The sequence below is a fragment of the Scyliorhinus canicula genome, chromosome 12, assembly GCF_902713615.1.
Source record: "Scyliorhinus canicula chromosome 12, sScyCan1.1, whole genome shotgun sequence".
NCBI classification, from domain to species: Eukaryota; Metazoa; Chordata; class Chondrichthyes; order Carcharhiniformes; family Scyliorhinidae; genus Scyliorhinus; species Scyliorhinus canicula.
Window position 1 is genome coordinate 55374331 of NC_052157.1, and position 19311 is coordinate 55393641.

The window sequence follows — 19311 nt, forward strand, 5'->3', positions numbered from 1 at the left end:
CCTCCTGCCCCTACAATCCTCCTCATCACTGTAACCTCCTACAGCCCCTAAAACTCTCCCTATCTGTGTAACCTCCTCCAGCCCCTACAAGACTCCATATCTGTGTAACCTCCTCCAGCCCCTACAAGACTCCATATCTCTGTAACCTCCTCCAGCCCCTACAAGACTCCCTATCAGTGTAACCTCCTCCAGTCCCTACAAGACTCCATATCTGTGTAACCTCCTCCAGTCCCTACAAGACTCCCTATCTGTGTAACCTCCTCCAGCCCCTACAAGACTCCCTATCTGTGTAACCTCCTCCAGTCCCTACAAGACTCCCTATCTCTGGAACCTCCTCCAGCCCCACAACCCACCCTGTCTCTGGAACCTCCTCGAGTACCACAACTGTCCCTATCTAACCTCCTCCAGCCACTACATCCCTCCGAGATCTCTGCGCTCTTCCAATTATCATAGAATCATAGAGTTCCGGCCTCTTGAGCATCCCCGATTCCCATCGGTCCACCATTGGCAGCTGTGCCTTCAGCTGCCTGGGGGGTTGGAGAGGGTGTCTCAGTTCTTGTACTCCCTCCCTAAACATCTCCGCCCCTCTCTCTCTCTTTCTCTCTCTCACACTGTCTTTCTCTCTCCTTTTTGGTTCAAAGTTGGGCATGTGGTCCCTAATGCATGTATGACTCTAGGTTAAATGCATAATGTAAATGTAAGGTGTGGACTGTCAAATATCCACAGGTCACCTGCGACGAGCAGCTTCACGGTCCCAGAGCTGCTGCCAAACTCATTGCTGACCGTACACATGTACTGGGCCTCATCGTCCAGGCGCACAATGTTCAGTTGGAGCGAGGCATTCCCCTCCAGCAGCTCTTCTGGGAAGAGTTTGGTCCGGTGCAAATAGGCGGGATCCTGTCGGTCCAGTTGGTCTCGCTGGTAATAATAGCTGTGCACCACTGTGTCCGTGTCCAACAGTTGCCAGGTGACCACCATCCGGAGTAGGGTCATGCTGGGGTGAGGGGTGAAGGAGCAGGGTAGGATGACGTCACGGCCAAACAGGGCAACCATCGTCGAGGGAGCGAGTGATGCAATGGTAAAACCTAGAGACAGCAAGAGGAAACGGTCATCATGTTATCACATAATGTTACAGAGGGAGCTTTACTCTGTATCTAACCCCGTGCTGAACCTGTCCTGGGAGTGTTTGATGGGGACAGTGTAGAGGGATCATTACTCTGTATCTAACCCCGTGCTGAACCTGTCCTGGGAGTGTTTGATGGGCACAGTATAGAGAGAGCTTTACTCTGTATCTAACCCCGTGCTGAACCTGTCCTGGGAGTGTTTGATGGGGGACAGTGTAGAGGGAGCTTTACTCTTTTTCTAACCCGTGCTGTACCTATCCTGGGAGTGTTTGATGGAGACAGTGTGGAGGGAGCTTTACTCTGTATCTAACCCCGTGCTGTATCTGTCCAGGGAGTGTTTGATGGGGACAGTGTAGAGGGAGCTTTCCTCTGTATCTAACCCCATGCTGTGCGTGTCATGGTAGTGTTTGTTGGGGACAGTGTAGAGGGAGCTTTACTCTGTATCTAAAGCCGTGCTGTACCTGTCCTGCGAGTGTTTGATCGGGACAGTGTAGAGATAGCTTAATAATAATAACTTATTGTCACAAGTAGACTTCAAATGACATTACTGTGAAAAGTCCCTAGTCGCCGCATTCCGGCGCCTGTTTGTGAGGCCGGTACAGGAATTGAACCTGCGCTGCTGGCATTGTTCTGCATTACAAGACAGCTGTTTTGCTCACTGTGCTAAACCATCCCCTTAGCTTTACTCTGTATTTTATCCTGTGCTGTACGTGTCCTGGGAGTGTTCGATGGGGACAGTGTACAGGGAGCTTTACACTGTATCTACCCCAAGGACAGGTAGAGGACAGAGTTAGATACAGAGTAAAGCTCCTTCGATACTGCCCCCATCTAACACTCCCTAGACAGATACAGCATGGGGTCAGGTACAGAGTAAAGATCTCTCTACCCCCGTTCTGTACATGTGCTGGGAGTGTTTGATGGGGACAGTGTAGAGGGAGCTTTACTCTGTATCTAACCCCGTGCTGTACCTGTCCGGGAAGTGTTTGATGATTGTGTCTATTAAGAGGAAATTGTTTTGTTAATCAAAATTGTTCAAAATTTGACACAGGGTGTGCTGCTGGATACTGCAAAGGCTATGGATTCTGATAATATTCCGGCAATACTACTGAAGACTTGTGCTCCAGAACTTGCTGCACCCCTAGCCAAGTTGTTCCTGTACAGCTACAACACTGGCATCTACCCAGCAATGTGGAAAATTGTCCAGGTTTGTCCTGTACACAAGAAACTTAGGAGTTCATGTCTTGGTTCCAAAATGGACAAAAGAGCTGAATTCAAGAGGTGAGGTGAGAGTGACTGCCCTTGACATCGAGGCAACATTTCACCGAGTATGGTATCAAGGAGCTGTCCTCCCCAGCAGCAGTATGTGTACTGACACCACAGAGGGAGATAGAAATAGCTTCCCGGAATTGCTAAGGAATCATGGGTGTAGCGAAAAGGAGGAATTGAATTAAATTAGTATTACTGACAAAATAGTGGTGGAGAATTTTTCTTTTGTTATTTACAACACAGAAGGAGGCCATTTGGCCCGTCATGTCTGTACCAGCTCCCAAAAGAGCTACCCAGTTAGTCCCATTCTCCAGTCCTATCTCTGTAGCCCTCTAAATTAATCATTTACAAATATATATCCAGCTCTCTTTTGGAACCTCCTATGGAATCCACCTCCACCACTCTCCCTGGCAGCGCATTCCAAACCCCAACAACTCTGAGTAAAGTGACTTCTCCTCATCTCACTCCAAGCTCTGTTGCTGAACATCTTGAAATTGTGACCCCCTTAGTCACTGACACACCAACTAGTGGAAACGTAATGTCCTTCTTTACCGTCTAAATTGTTCATAATTTTAAACACCTCAATCAGGTCACCTTTTAAACCTCTCTGCTCCAAGGAGAACAAGCCTAATTTATCCAATCTTTCCTTGTATCTAAAATACCTCATTCCTTTTTTTTAATAAATTTAGATTAGCCAATAATTTTTTCCAATTAAGGGCAATTTTGCGTGGCCAATCCACCTACTCTGCACATTTTTGGGTTGTGGGGGCGAAACCCACGCAAACACGGGGAGAATGTGCAAACTCCACACGGACAGTGACCCAGAGCCGGGATCGAACCTGGGACCTCAGCGCCGTGAGGTGGTTGTGCTAACCACTAGGCCACCGTGCTGCCAAATACCTCATTCCTGGTATCATTCGTAAATCTCCTCTGCACTCTCTCTCGGGCTTTAACAGCCTTCCTTAAATAAGGTGCCCAGAACTGAACACAATACTCCAAATGTGGTCTGACCAATGATTCATAGAGGTGCAGTGTCCCTTCCTTGATTTTATACTTGTCACGAGAATGTTACTTTAAGAAATGTTTGTCTGCTCAAGTTACTGCAGTGATGTCAGAGTGTGGGTGGAGCTGAGCTCTGGCTCTGCTTTTTAGTTTCACTTTGAGAAAAGCTTGAGTGTGTCTGTGTCTTTTTGCTTTCGTTTCAGTGTTGGAGCTGAAGCCAGCCAAAGAAGCCAGCCAAAGAATGTGTAATGTTGTTCTCTCTGTCATGTAAAGACTATCTCTTGATCATTTGGTGAATTCAGAGTGATAACTGTTCTCAGTAGTGAATTTCAACCTGATGTGCTTCTGTTAAAAGTTCTTTTTAATGTCTTATGGATGTTAAAAGGAAAGCTTAAGGAATACTTAGTGTTGTATTCTTTGGGGGTTGTTGAATTTTATTTTATTTTTTTATAAATTTAGCATACCCAATTATTTTTTTCCAATTAAGGGGCAATTTAGCGTAGCCAATCCACCTAACCTGCACATCTTTTGGGTTGTGGGGGTGAAACCCATGCAGGCACGGGGAGAATGTGCAAACTCCACACAGACAGTGACCCAGGGCCGGGATTCGAACCCGGGTCCTCAGTACCGTAGGCAGCAATGCTAACCACTGTGCCACCGTGCTGCCCTTGGGGGTTGTTGAATTGATTGTTGCTAAGATGTTCACTATATGTTTTAAAAAGGTTAACTTGAGTTCATAGAATAAACATTGTTTTGCTTTAAAAAATACTTTTCGGCTTCTGCGGTACCACACCTGGAGAGTGGGCTGTGTGCTCCCCATACCACAATCTATTAAAAGTCATGGGTCAGGTGAACTCCATGATACACTTTTGGGTTCTCTAAACCCTGGCCCATAACAAACTGGGGGGTCGAGGGGGATAAAAGTCTATCTATTGGATTGGCTTAGTGAACTTAAAGACAGTGAGGGGTGAGCACATTGTGGTTGCTTTTCAGCTGTGGTATTCCAGTTTTAAGTAGGGAGTGTGTTGTGGACAATGGCTCTTTCAGAGGCTCTGAAGTTTTTGGGGGTGGAGACGGTCACATGCAGTACCTTACAGACAGAGACTAAAAGCAGACTGTTAGATTTGGCAAAAACAGTGCAGTTAACATTACCTGACAAAATGCAAAAAGATGAGGTAATTATGGCGGTGGCTAAGCATTTAAAATTGCCTGAGATACAGTCTGACTCATTGGAAATAGCAAAAGTTCAGTTACAAATTAAACAAATGGAGCATGAGAAAGAATTAAAGCAGCTTCAATACGAAAGAGATAGGAGGCAAAAGAAAGAGAGAGAGAGGAAAAAAAGAGAAAGTTTGAACTTCAGAAAATCGCCATGAAACATGACAGTCAGTTAAATTGGCGAATTTAAAGGGAAATGTTCAATTTGACAATAGTGATGAGGATAAAGAGAAAGAGGACCAAAGATGAAGGCTTGGTGGGGATCTATTTAAATATGTCCAAGCATTGCTAAGGTTTGATGAGAAGGAGGGAGAAGCCTTTTTCATTTCATTTGAGAAGGTGGCTAAACAAATGAAATGGCCACAGGACATGTGGGTATTACTGATTCAAATAAAGCTGTTAGGTAGGGCTAGTAAAGTTTCTGCATTACTACCGGAGGAGGTATCTGAGACGTATGAGGAGGTGAAAAAATCTATCTGAGGTGCATATGAACTAGTGCCTGAAGCTTACAGACAAAGGTTTAGAAATGTAAGCAAAGAATTTGGTTAAACATACATGGAGTTTGAAAGGATCAAACAGAGTAATTTTGATCGGTGGATGAGGGCTTTGAAAATAGACCAAACGTATGAAGCTCTCAGAGAAATTATACTTTTGGAGGAGTTTAAAAATACAATTCCTGATGTAGTGAGAACTCGTGTGGAAGTGCAGAGGGTTAAAACTGCGAGATTCGCAGCAGAAATGGCAGATGATTATGAATTAGTTCATAAATCAAAGTTTGGTTTCAGCCTGTGAGGGATGGAAACAGGGGACATGAGAAATACTCAAGTGGTAAAGGCAAAAGTGATCTGATGGGAGATAATAAGGAGAGTGTACCTCAGATTAAAAAATAAATCCAGGAGGGTGGAAAAGAAATGAAAAATTTCAATTTTTTTCACTGTAATAAACTAGGCCATGTAAAGTCACAGTGTTGGTGGTTGAAGAAAAGCACTGGAAAGGCTGATATGGTAAAACAGGATAAGTGGTAAAGGAAAGTGGTAAAGGAAAGCTCAAGTGAAGTGAAGGAGGTGCAAAAGATTGTACAGCCTGATCAACAGGTGATTGATAAGAAGATGCCAGACCTCTTTAAAGAATTTACTTGGGTGGGTAAAGGTTACTCATGTGTATCAGGAGGAGCAGGTAAAGCAGTGACAATTTTAAAAGATACGGAAGCTAGTCAATCTTTAATGGTAAGAGGTGAGGGGTTATGTAGTTTGGGAAGAATATTGCCAGAAAAGGTGGTAATATGTGGAATTCAGGGTGAGAGGAGTAGTGTTCCATTATATAAGGTAAGGTTGGAAAGTCCAGTGAGGAGTGGTTAAGTGGTAATAGGAGTAATAGAGAAACTATCTTGTCCAGGAATACAGTTTATTTTGGCTAATTACATAGCTGGATTGCAGGTGGGAGTGATGCCTACTGTGGTTGATAAGCCAGTGGAAAATCAGACAACTGAAGTGTTGAAGGACGAATATCCTGGGATTTCTCCGGATTGTGTAGTAACCCAGTCGCAACGGCACAGGTTAAGACAAGAGGAGAAATCAAAGAGTGAAGATAAAGTTGAAGTGCAATTATCAGAAATGATTTTTGATCAGATGGTTGAAAAAGAACAAGAACAGGTGGAGAATGAGGCGGATATTTTTAGGTCAGGAAAATTGGCAGAGTTACAACAAAAAAATGTAGAAATAAAACGGATGTATCAGAAAGCATATACGGAAGAGGAATCTGAGTGTATACCAGAGTATTATTGCCGGAAAGTGATGTCTTGATGAGAAAATGGAGACATTTACATATGCAGGCGGATGAAAAGTGGGCAGAGGTTCATCAAGTAATATTGCCGGTAGGGTAGAGAAAGGAGATGTTGCGAGTTGCACATGAGGGACCAATGAGAGGTCATTTGGGAGTAAGGAAAACTCAAGCTAAAATATGAAAACATTTTGATTGGCCTGGACTACATAAACCTGCAGTTAAATTTTGTCAATCATGTCACACATGTCTAGTGATAGGGAAACCTCAAGCAGTGATAAAACCAGCACCCTTAATACCCATTCCAGCATTTGAGGAGCCTTTTACAAGGGTCTTAATTGACTGCGTAGGACCGCTTCCAAAAACGAAAAATGGGAATCAATATATTTTGTCTATAATGGATGTGTCTACTAGGTTTCCAGAGGCCATTCCAGTACATAATATTACAGCTAAAAAGATGGTGGAGGAGTTACTTAAATTCTTTACTAGATATGGACTACCCACAGACATACAATCGGATCAAGGATTAAATTTTACCTCAAGGTTATTCAAAGAAGTTATGGATAGCTTAGGAATAAAACAATTTAAATCTACTGCATAACATCCAGAATCGTAGGGAGCGTTAGAAAGGTGGCATCAGACATTAAAGACAATGTTGAGGGCTTATTTTCAAGATTATCCAGAAGATTGGGATGAAGGAATTCCATTCGTGCTGTTTGCAATTAGGGATGCACCTAATGAGTCTACCAAATTCAGTCCTTTTGAACTATTTTTTGGTCATGAGGTAAGAGGACCACTTAAATTGATTGAGGAAAATTGGTGAGTGAGAAATCGGAAATTACATTATCGGATTACGTGTCAAATTTTAGGGAACGATTAAATAGAGCAGGTGAATTGGCTAGACAGCATTTAAAAGGTGAACAACATGTGATGAAACGGGTAGCGGACAAGAAATCCAAAGTTCTTAGATTTGCCAGTGGAGATAAAGTGTTAGTGTTGTTACCAGTGGTAGGTGAACCTTTAAAAGCAAAGTTTTGTGGACCTTATCAGATTGAAAGGAAATTAAGTGAGGTGAAATATATAGTACAAATGCCAGATAGAAGGAAAACTCACCGAGTGTGTCATGTGAATATGCTTAATAGGTACTTTGAAAGGGAAGGAGAGAAAAAGGAAGTTTTAATGATTCTAACTCAAAGTGTCGAACCAAATCCAGATGACCTGGAATTTGACATACCTCAGATTAAATTGGAAAATGAGGATGTTCTTAAAAATTGGGATAAATTGTTGAGTTACCTTCCAGAGGAAAAACGGACTGACCTGAAAGAGTTATTGATATCACGTGGGCAAGTTTGTAGAGATAAATTGGGAAGTACTAAAATGGCTATGGATGGTGTAGATGTGGGAAATGCTGTTCCAATCAAACATCCATATAGACTTAACCCTTTAAAATTGGCACAGGTTAACAAAGAGATTGAGAGTATGCTTAAAAATGGCATAATTGAAGTGGGTTACAGCCAATGGAGCTCACCCATAGTGATGGTACCTAAACCAGACGGTACCCAACGTTTGTGTGTGGACTATAGAAAGGTTAATGCAGTTACAAGAATGGACTCTTATCCTTTCCCACGTTTGGAGGATCGTATTGAGAAAGTGGGACAATCAGTTTTTATTTCCAAACTGGATTTACTTAAAGGTTACTGGCAGGTACCTTTATCCGAAAGGGCAAAGGAGATTTCAGCTTTTGTGGCTCCAAATGGTATATACCAATTCAAAGTTATGCCATTTAGCATGAAAAACGCACCAGCCACATTTCAACGGTTAACTAACAAAGCTGTAAACTGGTAAAGGAGATACTACAGGTCCACAGGAGGTATGCGGAGACTCCAGAGTAAGGGCTTTTAAGGTAACGGCGGAGGCTACAGGCGGAGTTCGGCTTGTTAACCACAGCAAGGACGGTAGAGCTGCTGAGAAAGGCGAGGGGGGCGATTTATGAGCATGGAGAGATGGCCAGCAGAATGCTGGCACAGCAGCTTAGAAAGAGGGAGGCAGCCAGGGAGATAGAGAAAGTAAAGGATGGAGATGGGAACCTGGTGGGAGACTCAGCAGGGGTGAACAAGGCGTTTAGGGATTTCTACAGTAGGCAGTGTGGGTCGGAACCCCCACCTGAGCCAGAGAGGATGAGGCACTTCCAAGGGGGGCTGAATTTCCCGAAGGTGGACGGAGAGCTGGTAGAAGGGCTGGGGGCCCTGATCAGGATCGAAGAGATAGCGGAGGGTCTGAAGGCCATGCAGTCGGGTAAAGCCCCGGGGCCGGATGGGTACCCAGTGGCGTTTTATAAAAAGTTATTTGAGATATCGGGGCCTTTGTTGATGAGGACATTCAATGAGGCAAAGGAGAGAGGGAGGCTTACCCCGACGATATCACAGGTCACAATTTCACTGATCCTGAAACGGGACAAGGATCTGGAGCTGTGTGGGTCCTACAGGCCGATATCCCTATTGAATGTGGACGCCAAATTGCTGGCCAAAATTGTGTCCTCTAGGATTGAATACTGTGTTCTGGACGTGATTGGGAGGACCAGACGGGGTTCGTTAAGGGAAGGCAGTTGGTGACCAATGTAAGAAGGTTGCTAAATGCGATCATGATGCCCCCAGAAGGTAGGGAGGTGGAGGTAGTGGTCGCAATGGACGCAGAGGAGGCTTTTGATCGAGTAGAATGGGAATATCTGTGGGAGGTACCGGGGCAGTTTGGGTTTGGGAGGGGCTTTATTGACTGGGTCAGGTTGCTGTATCAGGCTCCTGTGGCGAGTGTACGGACGAATAGGACAACATCGGACTATTTTAATCTACATCGGGGGACGAGACAGGGATGCCCCCCTATTCCCACTGTTGTTCGCGTTATCTATGGAACCACTGGCAATTGCACTAAGAGCCTCAAAAGGCTGGAAGGGGCTGGTCCGAGGGGGGGGGGGGGGGGGGGGTGGAACACAGTCTCGTTTTACACAAACAACCTACTCCTGTATGTATCGGACCCAGTAGAGGGGACGGATGAAATCATGAGGATTCTGGAGGAATTTGGCCGGTTTTCGGGGTACAAACTAAATATGGGGACAAGAGAGATGTTTGCAATCTAGGCGAGGGGGCAGGAGAGGTGACTGGAAGAGAATCCTGAACTAGAAATCCTAGGTCCCTTTTGTGCTTCAGATTTCTGAAACCTTTCCCCATTTAGAAAATAGCCTATGCCTCTACTCTTCCTCCCAAAGTGCTTTTTTCATTTTTTCAACTGCCGTTTAGAGTGGTGGAGGGGGGGGGGGGGGGGGGGGAAGCTTTAGGTGTCTAGACATCCAAGTGGCGCGGGAATGGGACCGGCTGCACAAACTTATTCTGGCCCAACCAGTAGACCAAATGAAGGATGATTTCCGAAGGTGGGACGCGCTCCCGTTGTCATTAGCTGGGAGGGTCCAGACGGTGAAGATGACGGTCCTTCCAAGATTCCTGTTTGTGTTCCGGTGCCTCCCCATCTTTATTCCGTGGTTCTTTTTTAAATGGGTCAAAAAAGTTATCACTGGCTTTGTCTGGGCGGGCAAGACCCCGCGAGTAAAAAAGGGGATGCTTGAGCAGAGCCGGGGAGAGGACAGGCTGGCTCTGCCAAACTTCAGTAACTGCTATTGGGCGGTGAATATAGCCATGATCAGGAAGTGGGTGGTGGAGGAGGGTCGGCATGGGAGCATATGGAGGCGGCTTCATATAAGAGCACCAGCTTGGGGGTGTTGATAACAGCGCCTCTGCCGTTCCCGCTGGCACAGGACTCCACCAGGCCCGTGGTGGTGGCAGCCCTGAGAGTCTGGGGGCAATGGAGGAGGCAAGTGGGAGCGGAGGGAGCATCTGTCTGGTCTCCAATCTGTAATAATCACTAGTTTGCCCTGGGAAGGATGGATGGGGGGTTTCAGAGAAGGCAGAGGGCAGGATTGAGAGGATGGGGGATATGTTTATAGAGGGGAGCATTCCTAGCTTGTGGGAGCTGGAGGAGAAATTTGGATTGGCAAGGGGGAAACAAATTCAGGTACCTGCAGGTGCGGGACTTCCTATTTAGGCAGGTTTCAACCTTCCCGTTCCTACCACCAAGGGGGATACAGGCAGGGTAGTTTCCAGAGGGTGGGTAGGAGAAGGGAATGTCTCTGACATCTATAAGGAACTCATGGGGTCAGAGAGCACACAGACTGAGGAGCTGAAGCGCAAGTGGGAGGAGGAGTTAGGAGGAGAGATAGAGGATGGTCTCTGGGCAGATGCATTGAGTAGAATCAACGCGTCCACAACATGTGCCAGGCTCAGCCTGATACAATTTACGGTCGTTCACCGGGCTCACATGACAGTGGCCTGGATGAGCAGGTTCTTTGGGGTAGAAGACAGGTGCGCAAGGTGTACGGGAGGACCAGCGAACCATGTCTACATGTTTTGGAAATGTCCAAAGCTCAGGGGATTTTGGCAGGGGTTTGCAGATGTCATGTCCACAGTGTTAAAACAAGGGTAGCACCCGAGTCCGGAGGTGGCGATTTTCAGGATGTCAGAAGATCCGGGAATCCAGGAGGAGAAAGAGGCAGACGTTCTGGCCTTTGCTTCCCTGGTAGCCCGGAGACGGATACTATTAGCTTGGAGGGACTCAAAGCCCCCGAGACATGGCTATCGGACATGGCTAGCTTTCTCTGTTTGGAGAAAATCAAGTTCGCCTTGAGGGGGTCACTGTTAGGGTTCGCCCAGAGATGGCAACCGATCGTTGACTTCTTTGCGGAAAATTAATCGTCAGCAGAAAGGAGGAGGGGGTTAGTTTAGCTTAGAGTAGGGGATTAATAAAGATGGGACCTGTAAGGGAGGAAGCAGGCTTTTTGCACTATGTTTATAGACTCATGTACATTGTTTATTTTGTTGTTGTTGTAAAACCAAAAATACCTCAATAAAATGTTTATTGAAAAAAAACATGTGTTGGAGAATTACAAGGGACTCTATGATCAGATTGAGCTAAAGTATTAGACTTTAAAGAGAAATGCCGAGGCGTAGAGAAATGGACGGACCTTCTTGTTCAAAGAGACTGTCAATCGAGAGGGATTTCAGTTGGAGGAAGAAGTGTGTTATTTTTTGAAACGAAAAGTATATTTACTGTGTGCATTTCTTAAAGGATTGGGGCAGCAGGGTAGCATGGTGGTTAGCATAAATGCTTCACAGCTCCAGGGTCCCAGGTTCGATTCCCGGCTGGGTCACTGTCTGTGTGGAGTCTGCACGTCCTCCCACTGTGTGCGTGGGTTTCCTCCGGGTGCTCCGGTTTCCTCCCACAGTCCAAAGATGTACGGGTTAGGTGGATTGGCCATGCTAAATTGCCCGTGGTGTCCTAAAAAAAAGTAAGGTTAATGGGGGGGGGGTTGTTGGGTTACGGGTATAGGGTGGATACGTGGGTTTGAGTAGGGTGATCATGGCTCGGCACAACATTGAGGGCCGAAGGGCCTGTTCTGTGCTGTACTGTTCTATGTTCTATGATAGTGAAATGGTGAAAAATAAAACCATCTTGAAGTTGATGGTTTATTTTTTTCTTGGGGGGAGGTGTCATGAGAATGTCACTTTCAGAAATGTTTGCCTGCTCATGTTACTGCAGTGATGTTAGAGTGTGGGTGGGTCTTCATTGCAAGTGGATTTGAGGGCGGGGGAAGGATGTCTTACTGCAGCTGTACAGGGCCTTGGTGAGACCACACCTGGAATTTGCGTGTGCTGTTTTTATCTCCTTATCTGAGAAAGGAAATACTTGCCACAGAGGGAGAGCAGCGAAGGTTCATCAGACTAATACTGGGATGGTGGGATTGTTGTACGGGGAGAGATTGGGTTAACTGGGCCTCTATTCACTGGAGTTTAGGAGAATGAGAGGGGATCGATTTGAAATGTATAAAATTCTGACAGTGCTGAACAGACTGGATGCTGGGATGTTGTTCCCTCTGTCTGGGGGCGGGGTCCAGAACAAGGGGTCACAGAGTCAGGATACGGGGCCGGCCATTTAGGACTGAGATGAATACAATCCTCTTCACTCAGAGGCTGGTGAACCTGTTGAATGCTCTGCCAAAGAATGTGGAGGCCAAGCCACTGAATATATTCAAGAAGCAAATAGATAGATTTCTAGAGTCGGAGGGGGTCAAGGGGCATGGGGCGAGCACGGGAATAGAGCTGAGATCGAGGATCGGCCGTAATCAGATTGAATGGCAGAGCCGGCTCGAAGGGCCGAATGGCCTCCTCCTGCTCCAGTGACAGCCACGGCCCGTGGATATTTAATGAAACTATGAATGATTGCGCACCTGGAAACAGAACTGAAATACTCACTGTGACAAAAGAGCAGCGGAAATGCAAAGAGGCATAAGAGGCTCAGGAAATGGCGACGACGGACTCCAGCCATGATCAGCAGCCCAGTGGAGCCCAGTGAAATGCCAGTGGAGCCAACGGTCTTCCGGTGCAAAGTGAGCACCAGCTGGATAGAAAACACAGACTTTTAGTTCTCTCAGTGCGTTCAAGATGTTCCCCAAGTCATTCCACCCAATGGGGGACTTTGACATCGCCAGGTGGAAAGGCAACGCAGCCAAATAGTGCACAGCAGGATCCTACCATTGAGAATTCAGAAACGGGCACATCTGCTTTGAGCAACCTGGACTTAGAGGTGGACTTGAGCCCAGGATACCGGGGAGGAGATCTCACCCCCAAACCAGCAACCCCACCCCCGGACAGTGCAGCACACCCTTGACACCGACATTCCGACAGTGCAGCGCTCCCTCAGTACTCACCCTCTGACAGTGCAGCACTCCCTCAGTACTCACCCTCTGACAGTGCAGCACTCCATCAGTACTGACCCTCTGACAGTGCAGCACTCCCTCAGTACTGACCCTCTGACAGTGCAGCGCTCCCTCAGTACTCACCCTCTGACAGTGCAGCACTCCCTCAGTACTGACCCTCTGACAGTGCAGAATTCCCTCAGTAGTGACCCTCTGACAGTGCAGCACTCCATCAGTACTGACCCTCTGACAGTGCAGAATTCCCTCAGTAGTGACCCTCTGACAGTGCAGCACTCCATCAGTACCGACCCTCTGACAGTGCAGCACTCCCTCAGTACTGACCCTCTGACAGTGCAGCACTCCCTCAGTACTGACACTCTGACAGTGCAGCACTCCCTCAGTACTGACCCTCTGACAGTGCAGCACTCCCTCAGTACTGACACTCTGACAGTGCAGCACTCCATCAGTACTGACCCTCTGACAGTGCAGCACTCCCTCAGTACTGACCCTCTGACAGTGCAGCACTCCCTCAGTACTGACCCTCTGACAGTGCAGCACTCCATCAGCACTGACCCTCTGACAGTGCAGCACTCCCTCAGTACTGACCCTCTGACAGTGCAGCACTCCCTCAGTACTGACCCTCTGACAGTGCAGCACTCCCTCAGTACTGACACTCTGACAGTGCAGCACTCCCTCAGTACTGACCCTCTGACAGTGCAGCACTCCCTCAGTACTGACACTCTGACAGTGCAGCACTCCATCAGTACTGACCCTCTGACAGTGCAGCACTCCCTCAGTACTGACCCTCTGACAGTGCAGCACTCCCTCAGTACTGACCCTCTGACAGTGCAGCACTCCATCAGTACTGACCCTCTGACAGTGCAGCACTCCCTCAGTACTGACCCTCCAACAGTGCAGCACTCCCTCAGTACTGACCCTCTGACAGTGCAGCACTCCTTCAGTACTGACCCTCTGACAGTGCAGCACTCCCTCAGTACTGACCCTCTAACAGTGCAGCACTTCCTCAGTACTGACCTTCGGACAGTGCAGCACTCCCTCAGTACTGACCCTCTGACAGTGCAGCACTTCCTCAGTACTGATCTTCGGACAGTGCAGCACTCCCTCAGTACTGACCCTCTGACAGTGCAGCCTCCCTCAGTACTGACCCTCTGACAGTGCAGCACACCCTCAGTACTGACCCTCTGACAGTGCAGCACTCCCTCAATCCCATCTCGGTCTGGCTTATATCTGGATTGGGAGTCGCAGTCACCAATCTTTCTCTCTTTGAGAGGGAGTAATGCTTGGCGTCTCTCTGATGTGACGGTATAACTAAGAATAAGTCTGACATCCTCAGGTATTCTTTGTATTCAACTCAAAGCCAGGAACTGTGCCAACAACTGTTATCTCAATTCTTTGACCGGGATTTGATGGGAAGCCAGGCAGTATTTTCTGTGTGTTCGCAATGGCTTACATTGAAACATGGAAAATAGGAGAAGCCCTACCACCCTGATCCGCCATTTATTATGATCATGGCTGATCATCCAACTCCATAGCCTGATCCTGCTTTCCTGCATATCCTTTGATCGCCTGAGCCCCAAGTGCAATGTCTAATTGCTTCTTGTGAACATACAGGGCACAATCCTCTGGCCACGCTGCTTCGGAAAAGCAGCTAGCCGCAGCGCAGCGTGGCCATTGAAAGCCGGGTGACACCGCTCCCGGGATCTATCCAGCTCGTAACGGTTTGCGAGATCCAACGCAATGTCATGAGCCGGTGCAATGTGAATCCTGCCCACAATGGGCGAGATCACTTTTTGATAAATCTGCACATTTGAGACAGTCAGCCTCACTGTAATGTGCAGATTCACAAGGTCCCTGAGGTTTTGGGAATCAATGCCTTCGCCTCGTGGACCTCGTGCAAGCGTCGATTGATACTGTTCCCCACAAACGGGGACAAGTGGAAACGGCACTTGTGGGGGGTCTCCAAGGGGATCAGTGGCCCCCAGCTGCATGCCCTTTGGGTGAATGGTGCTCTGGCACCTTTGGGCAGTGTGGTGCCAGCCTGGCATTGTAGCAATGCCAGTCTGGCACCTTGGCAGTGCCACCTGGGTGCCAGCCTGGCACTTCCTAGGTGGCACTGCCAGCTGGCAGGGGCACTGCCAAGGTGCCACTTTGGCATTTTTTGCGTGCTCGCAATTGGGTCGGGGCTGCCCAGTGTGGGTGTTGGGGGTGGCAGGGACCCTCCCATATTGGTTTTAGGCTGGGGAGGAGGTCAGGGATTATTTTGTGGGCCTCGGAGATTTAACAATGGCGTCCTGATCCCTCATTACAACGGGGAGTTCGGGCGGGCGGAGCTCCACGTTGTAAAAAATGGGTTTGTGCGACCTCGGCATTCCCCTTATTCAAAGCGAGTGCCGTTGAATAGCCTCAGGGTGCTCCGGTTTCCTCCCACAGTCCAAAGAATACAGGTTAGGTTGCCCGCAGTGACGAAAAAGGTTAGGTGGGGTTATTGGGTAATGGGGATAGGGTGGAAGTGAGGGCTTAAGTGGGTCAGTGCAGACTCGATGGGCCGAATGGCCTCCTTCTGCACTGTATGTTTCCAAACTCACCTGCTACGGAACTTTGTTCCCTTTTGGGAAGATCACGCCCACAATGTTTGGCCACAACTGCTTTCTGATGTAGGTTTTTAAAAATAAATTTAGAGTACCCAATTATTATTTTTTCTAATTAAGGGAAAATTTTACGTGGCCAATCCACCTAACCTGCACATCAAAGCTTTGACAAAGAGTCATTGGACTCGAAACATTAGCTCTTTTCTCCCCCTACAGATGCCTCCAGACTTGCTGCGATTTTCCAGCATTTTCTCTATGGTTTCAGACATGGGGAGAAAGTTTAAACTCCACACAGACTGTGACCCAGAACCTGGGACCTCAGGCCGTGAAGCAGCAGTGCCAACCACTGCGCCACCATGCCGCCCTAATGTAGTTTCAGTCGGTAACGCTCAACTCTGCAAACCAGATAGTTCTAAGTTACGATAGAAAATTGTCGCGATTGGGTTTGATGAGTCAATGCAGCATCAGAGTTTCCCATTAGCGTTGGATCCTAGCCAGGAACATATGCTGACAGGGCTGTTCAAATTTCTACTTTCTGAGGACTGCCTTGTTCACTCCACACTGAGAACTAATCTGCGATGCTTTTGGCAAAGAATAGCTTCTGTGTAGCTAAAATATTCCCACAAACACAGCATGTTTCCATAGCTACAGAGAGAGAGACACAGTGAGAGAGAGTGTGAGAGAGAGAGAGACAGACAGACAAAGACAGGAGACAGTGACAAAGAGAGAGAGAGAGTCGAGAAAGAGAGGGTGACAAGAGAGAGAGCAACAGAGAGTGACAGAGACAGAGAGAGAGAGTGTGAAAGAGAGAGGCAGGGAGACAGAGAGAGTCAGAAAGAGACAGAAAGATGAGAAAGGGAGGGTGACAGAGAGAGCAACAGAAGTGGGCGACAGAGAGAGAGCGACAGAGAGAGTGACAGAGAGAGCAACAGAAAGCGAGAGAGAGAGAGAGAGAGAGACAGAGAGAAACACACAGAGATACAGTAAGAAAAAGAGAGTCAGTAAGACAGAGAATCAGAGAGAGGAACAGAGTGAGACAGTGAGGCAGAGTGAAGAGAGAGACAGAGTGTGAAAGAGACAGAGAGAGAGTGGCAGGGAGAGAGAGGGAGAGAGTCAGAGGGAGAGGCAGGGAGACAGAGTGAAAGTAAGAGAAAGAAAAGCAGAGGGAGCCAGAGAGACAGAGGTAGAGGGAGAGAAGGCAGAGGGAGAAAGGGAGAGGCAGAAAGAGAAAGAAGGGCAGAGAGGGGGGAAGATAGATAGACAGTGACAAACAGAGAAAAGTGAGGCAGACAGAGAGAAAAGACAGAAAGAGAAGCAGACAGAGAAAGGGAAAGGGATGGAGGGAGAAATGGACAGAGATGGAGAAAGACAGGAAAGTAGGGAGGCAGTGACACACAGAGATAGACAGAGAGAAAAAAGGTAGAGAGAACGAGACAGAAATACAGAGAGAGAGAGAGACAGTTACAGAGATAGAAGAAATTAGAATACGAGAAAAAGCTGGCTGGAAATATTTTTAAAATCAAAGTTTCGACAGGTATTTTAAATGAAAAAGAGTTATTAAAGTGAGCACTGGTCGTCCAGAGAGTGAGAATGGGGGATTAATGATGGAAGATAAGGAAATGGCCGATGAACTGAACAAATATTTTGTGTCTGTTCACAGTCGAGGGTACAAAAAGCATCCCAGAAATAATGGCGAATCAGGGGGTGAAAGGGAGGAACTTCAAACAATGACAATTAGCAGGGACAGGATGCTGGGAAAATGATCGCAGCTGAATGCTGACAAATCCCCAGTTCCTGACGGACTCCACCCTAGAGTTGTAGCGAAGTGGCTGCGTCGGTTTTAATTTTCCAAAATTCCCGAGATCCTGGATTGGAAAATAGGGAATGCGGCTCCTCTATTCAAGATAAGAGGGAGACAGAAAGCAGGGCCACAATTCTCCGGTTCCGGATTACCGGTGGGCGGGATTCTATGGTCCTGCCGGCAGAGCACCTCGCCCCCCCCTAGCAACATGGGCCGGCTTCAGTGGGAAATCCAACTAACAAGTGGTGGGAGCGGAGAATCCCTCCGCCAGCGAATGGCACGCCACCATGCCCAGAATGTTCTGGAACAGTGGTCCCTCCACCTTGAGTTTCTTCTTCTCTGTGAAGCAAACTTTGCTGTCTTCAAACTTCTCAGTGCATTCTGATCTGGGGAAACCAATCATGCTGACACGTGACGCGTCTCCTTAGGGAGGAGGGGCTGTTTTGTCCCACAAAATGGGTGACGATACAGAGCGCCCTATTGCCTTTGCCTCAAGGACCCTTTCTGAAGCAGAACAAAACTATGCCCAGAATGAGAAGGAGGGCTTTGCGGTTATAATCGGTGTGAAGAAAGCCGACCAATATGTGTGCGGTCAACAGTTCGGCATGGTGACTGACTGCAAGGAATTGTTTGGCCTGTTAAGGGGTGCTAAGCCCAAACCACCCGTCACCTCAGTATTAATTTGCCTACCCCAGCCCAAGAGCATTCCGCCACCACCAGGATATCATTCTAGGTTTAAACTTCCCAGATACTGCCAGTGTCTGCAGGGCATATCCACAACTGGACTCAAAGAGACCCTATTCTTTCAAAGGTCAAACCATACAGTCCGGCTGGCGATAGAAGAAGTCTCAACAGCTGAGGCCCTAATTCGCCCATCAAGACGAGTTGGCATGTGAAGACGGAGTGATTCTGTTGGGATCACGGGTGGTCGTCCTGCCTCCTTCAAGAGTTACACAGCACCCGCCAGGGCAGATAAAGATGAAGATGTTGGCACACAGTTACATCTGGTGGCCAGGCATAGACAAAGCCATTGAAGAACTTGTACACACTGCCACCCTTGCCAAATGCAACAATCATTGCCACCTTCTACCACGCCCTTGCCAATGGCCAGGTTGTTCCTGGACCAGGGCTCACAATGTTTATGCGGGCTGCTCCTGGGAAAGATGTTTTTGGTGCTGGTAGATGCCCACTCGAAGTGGCTATCAGTTTAAGAGATGGGGACCACTACCTCAGCGCCCACAGTCGATGCCTTACGCATGCGTTTGCAATTCACGGGCTTCCCGAGTCGATTGTTTCCGACAATGGCGATGATTTTCAGTATTTTGCGACATACGAGGGGGTCACACCCCCTTACTCCACCCAGGGGGGGTCACACCCCCTCACTCCACCCCGGGGGGGTCACACCCCCTCACTCCACCCCGGGGGGTCACACCCCCTCACTCCACCCCAGGGGTCACACCCCCTCACTCCACCCCGGGGTCACATCCCCTCACACCACCCTGTGGGGTCACATTCCCTCACTCCACCCCGGGGGGTCACACCCCCTCACTCTACCACAGGGGGTCACACCCCCTCACTCCACCACGGGGGGTCACACCCCCTCACTCCACCCCGGGGGGGTCACACCCCCTCACTCCACTCCAGGGGTCACACCCCCTCACTCCACCCCAGGGGTCACACCCCCTCACTCCACCCCATTGGTCACACCCCCTC

At 48.0% G+C, this 19311-nt stretch overlaps 1 protein-coding gene across 1 annotated transcript in view; it reads right to left on the reverse strand.

Moving 5' to 3' along the window:
- Positions 1 to 608: 608 nt before the first annotated feature.
- The window catches only part of LOC119974873 (CD276 antigen-like), a 39124-nt gene continuing 20421 nt past the window's right edge, over positions 609 to 19311 (reverse strand). Inside the window, exons 2-3 of the mRNA XM_038814198.1 lie at positions 12746 to 12890; positions 609 to 1085 (exon numbers count right to left, since the gene is read on the reverse strand). Of these exons, the coding sequence (XP_038670126.1) occupies positions 679 to 1085; positions 12746 to 12818 (480 nt within the window). The 5' untranslated portion in view covers positions 12819 to 12890 and the 3' untranslated portion in view covers positions 609 to 678. The remainder of the gene's footprint in view (positions 1086 to 12745; positions 12891 to 19311) is intronic.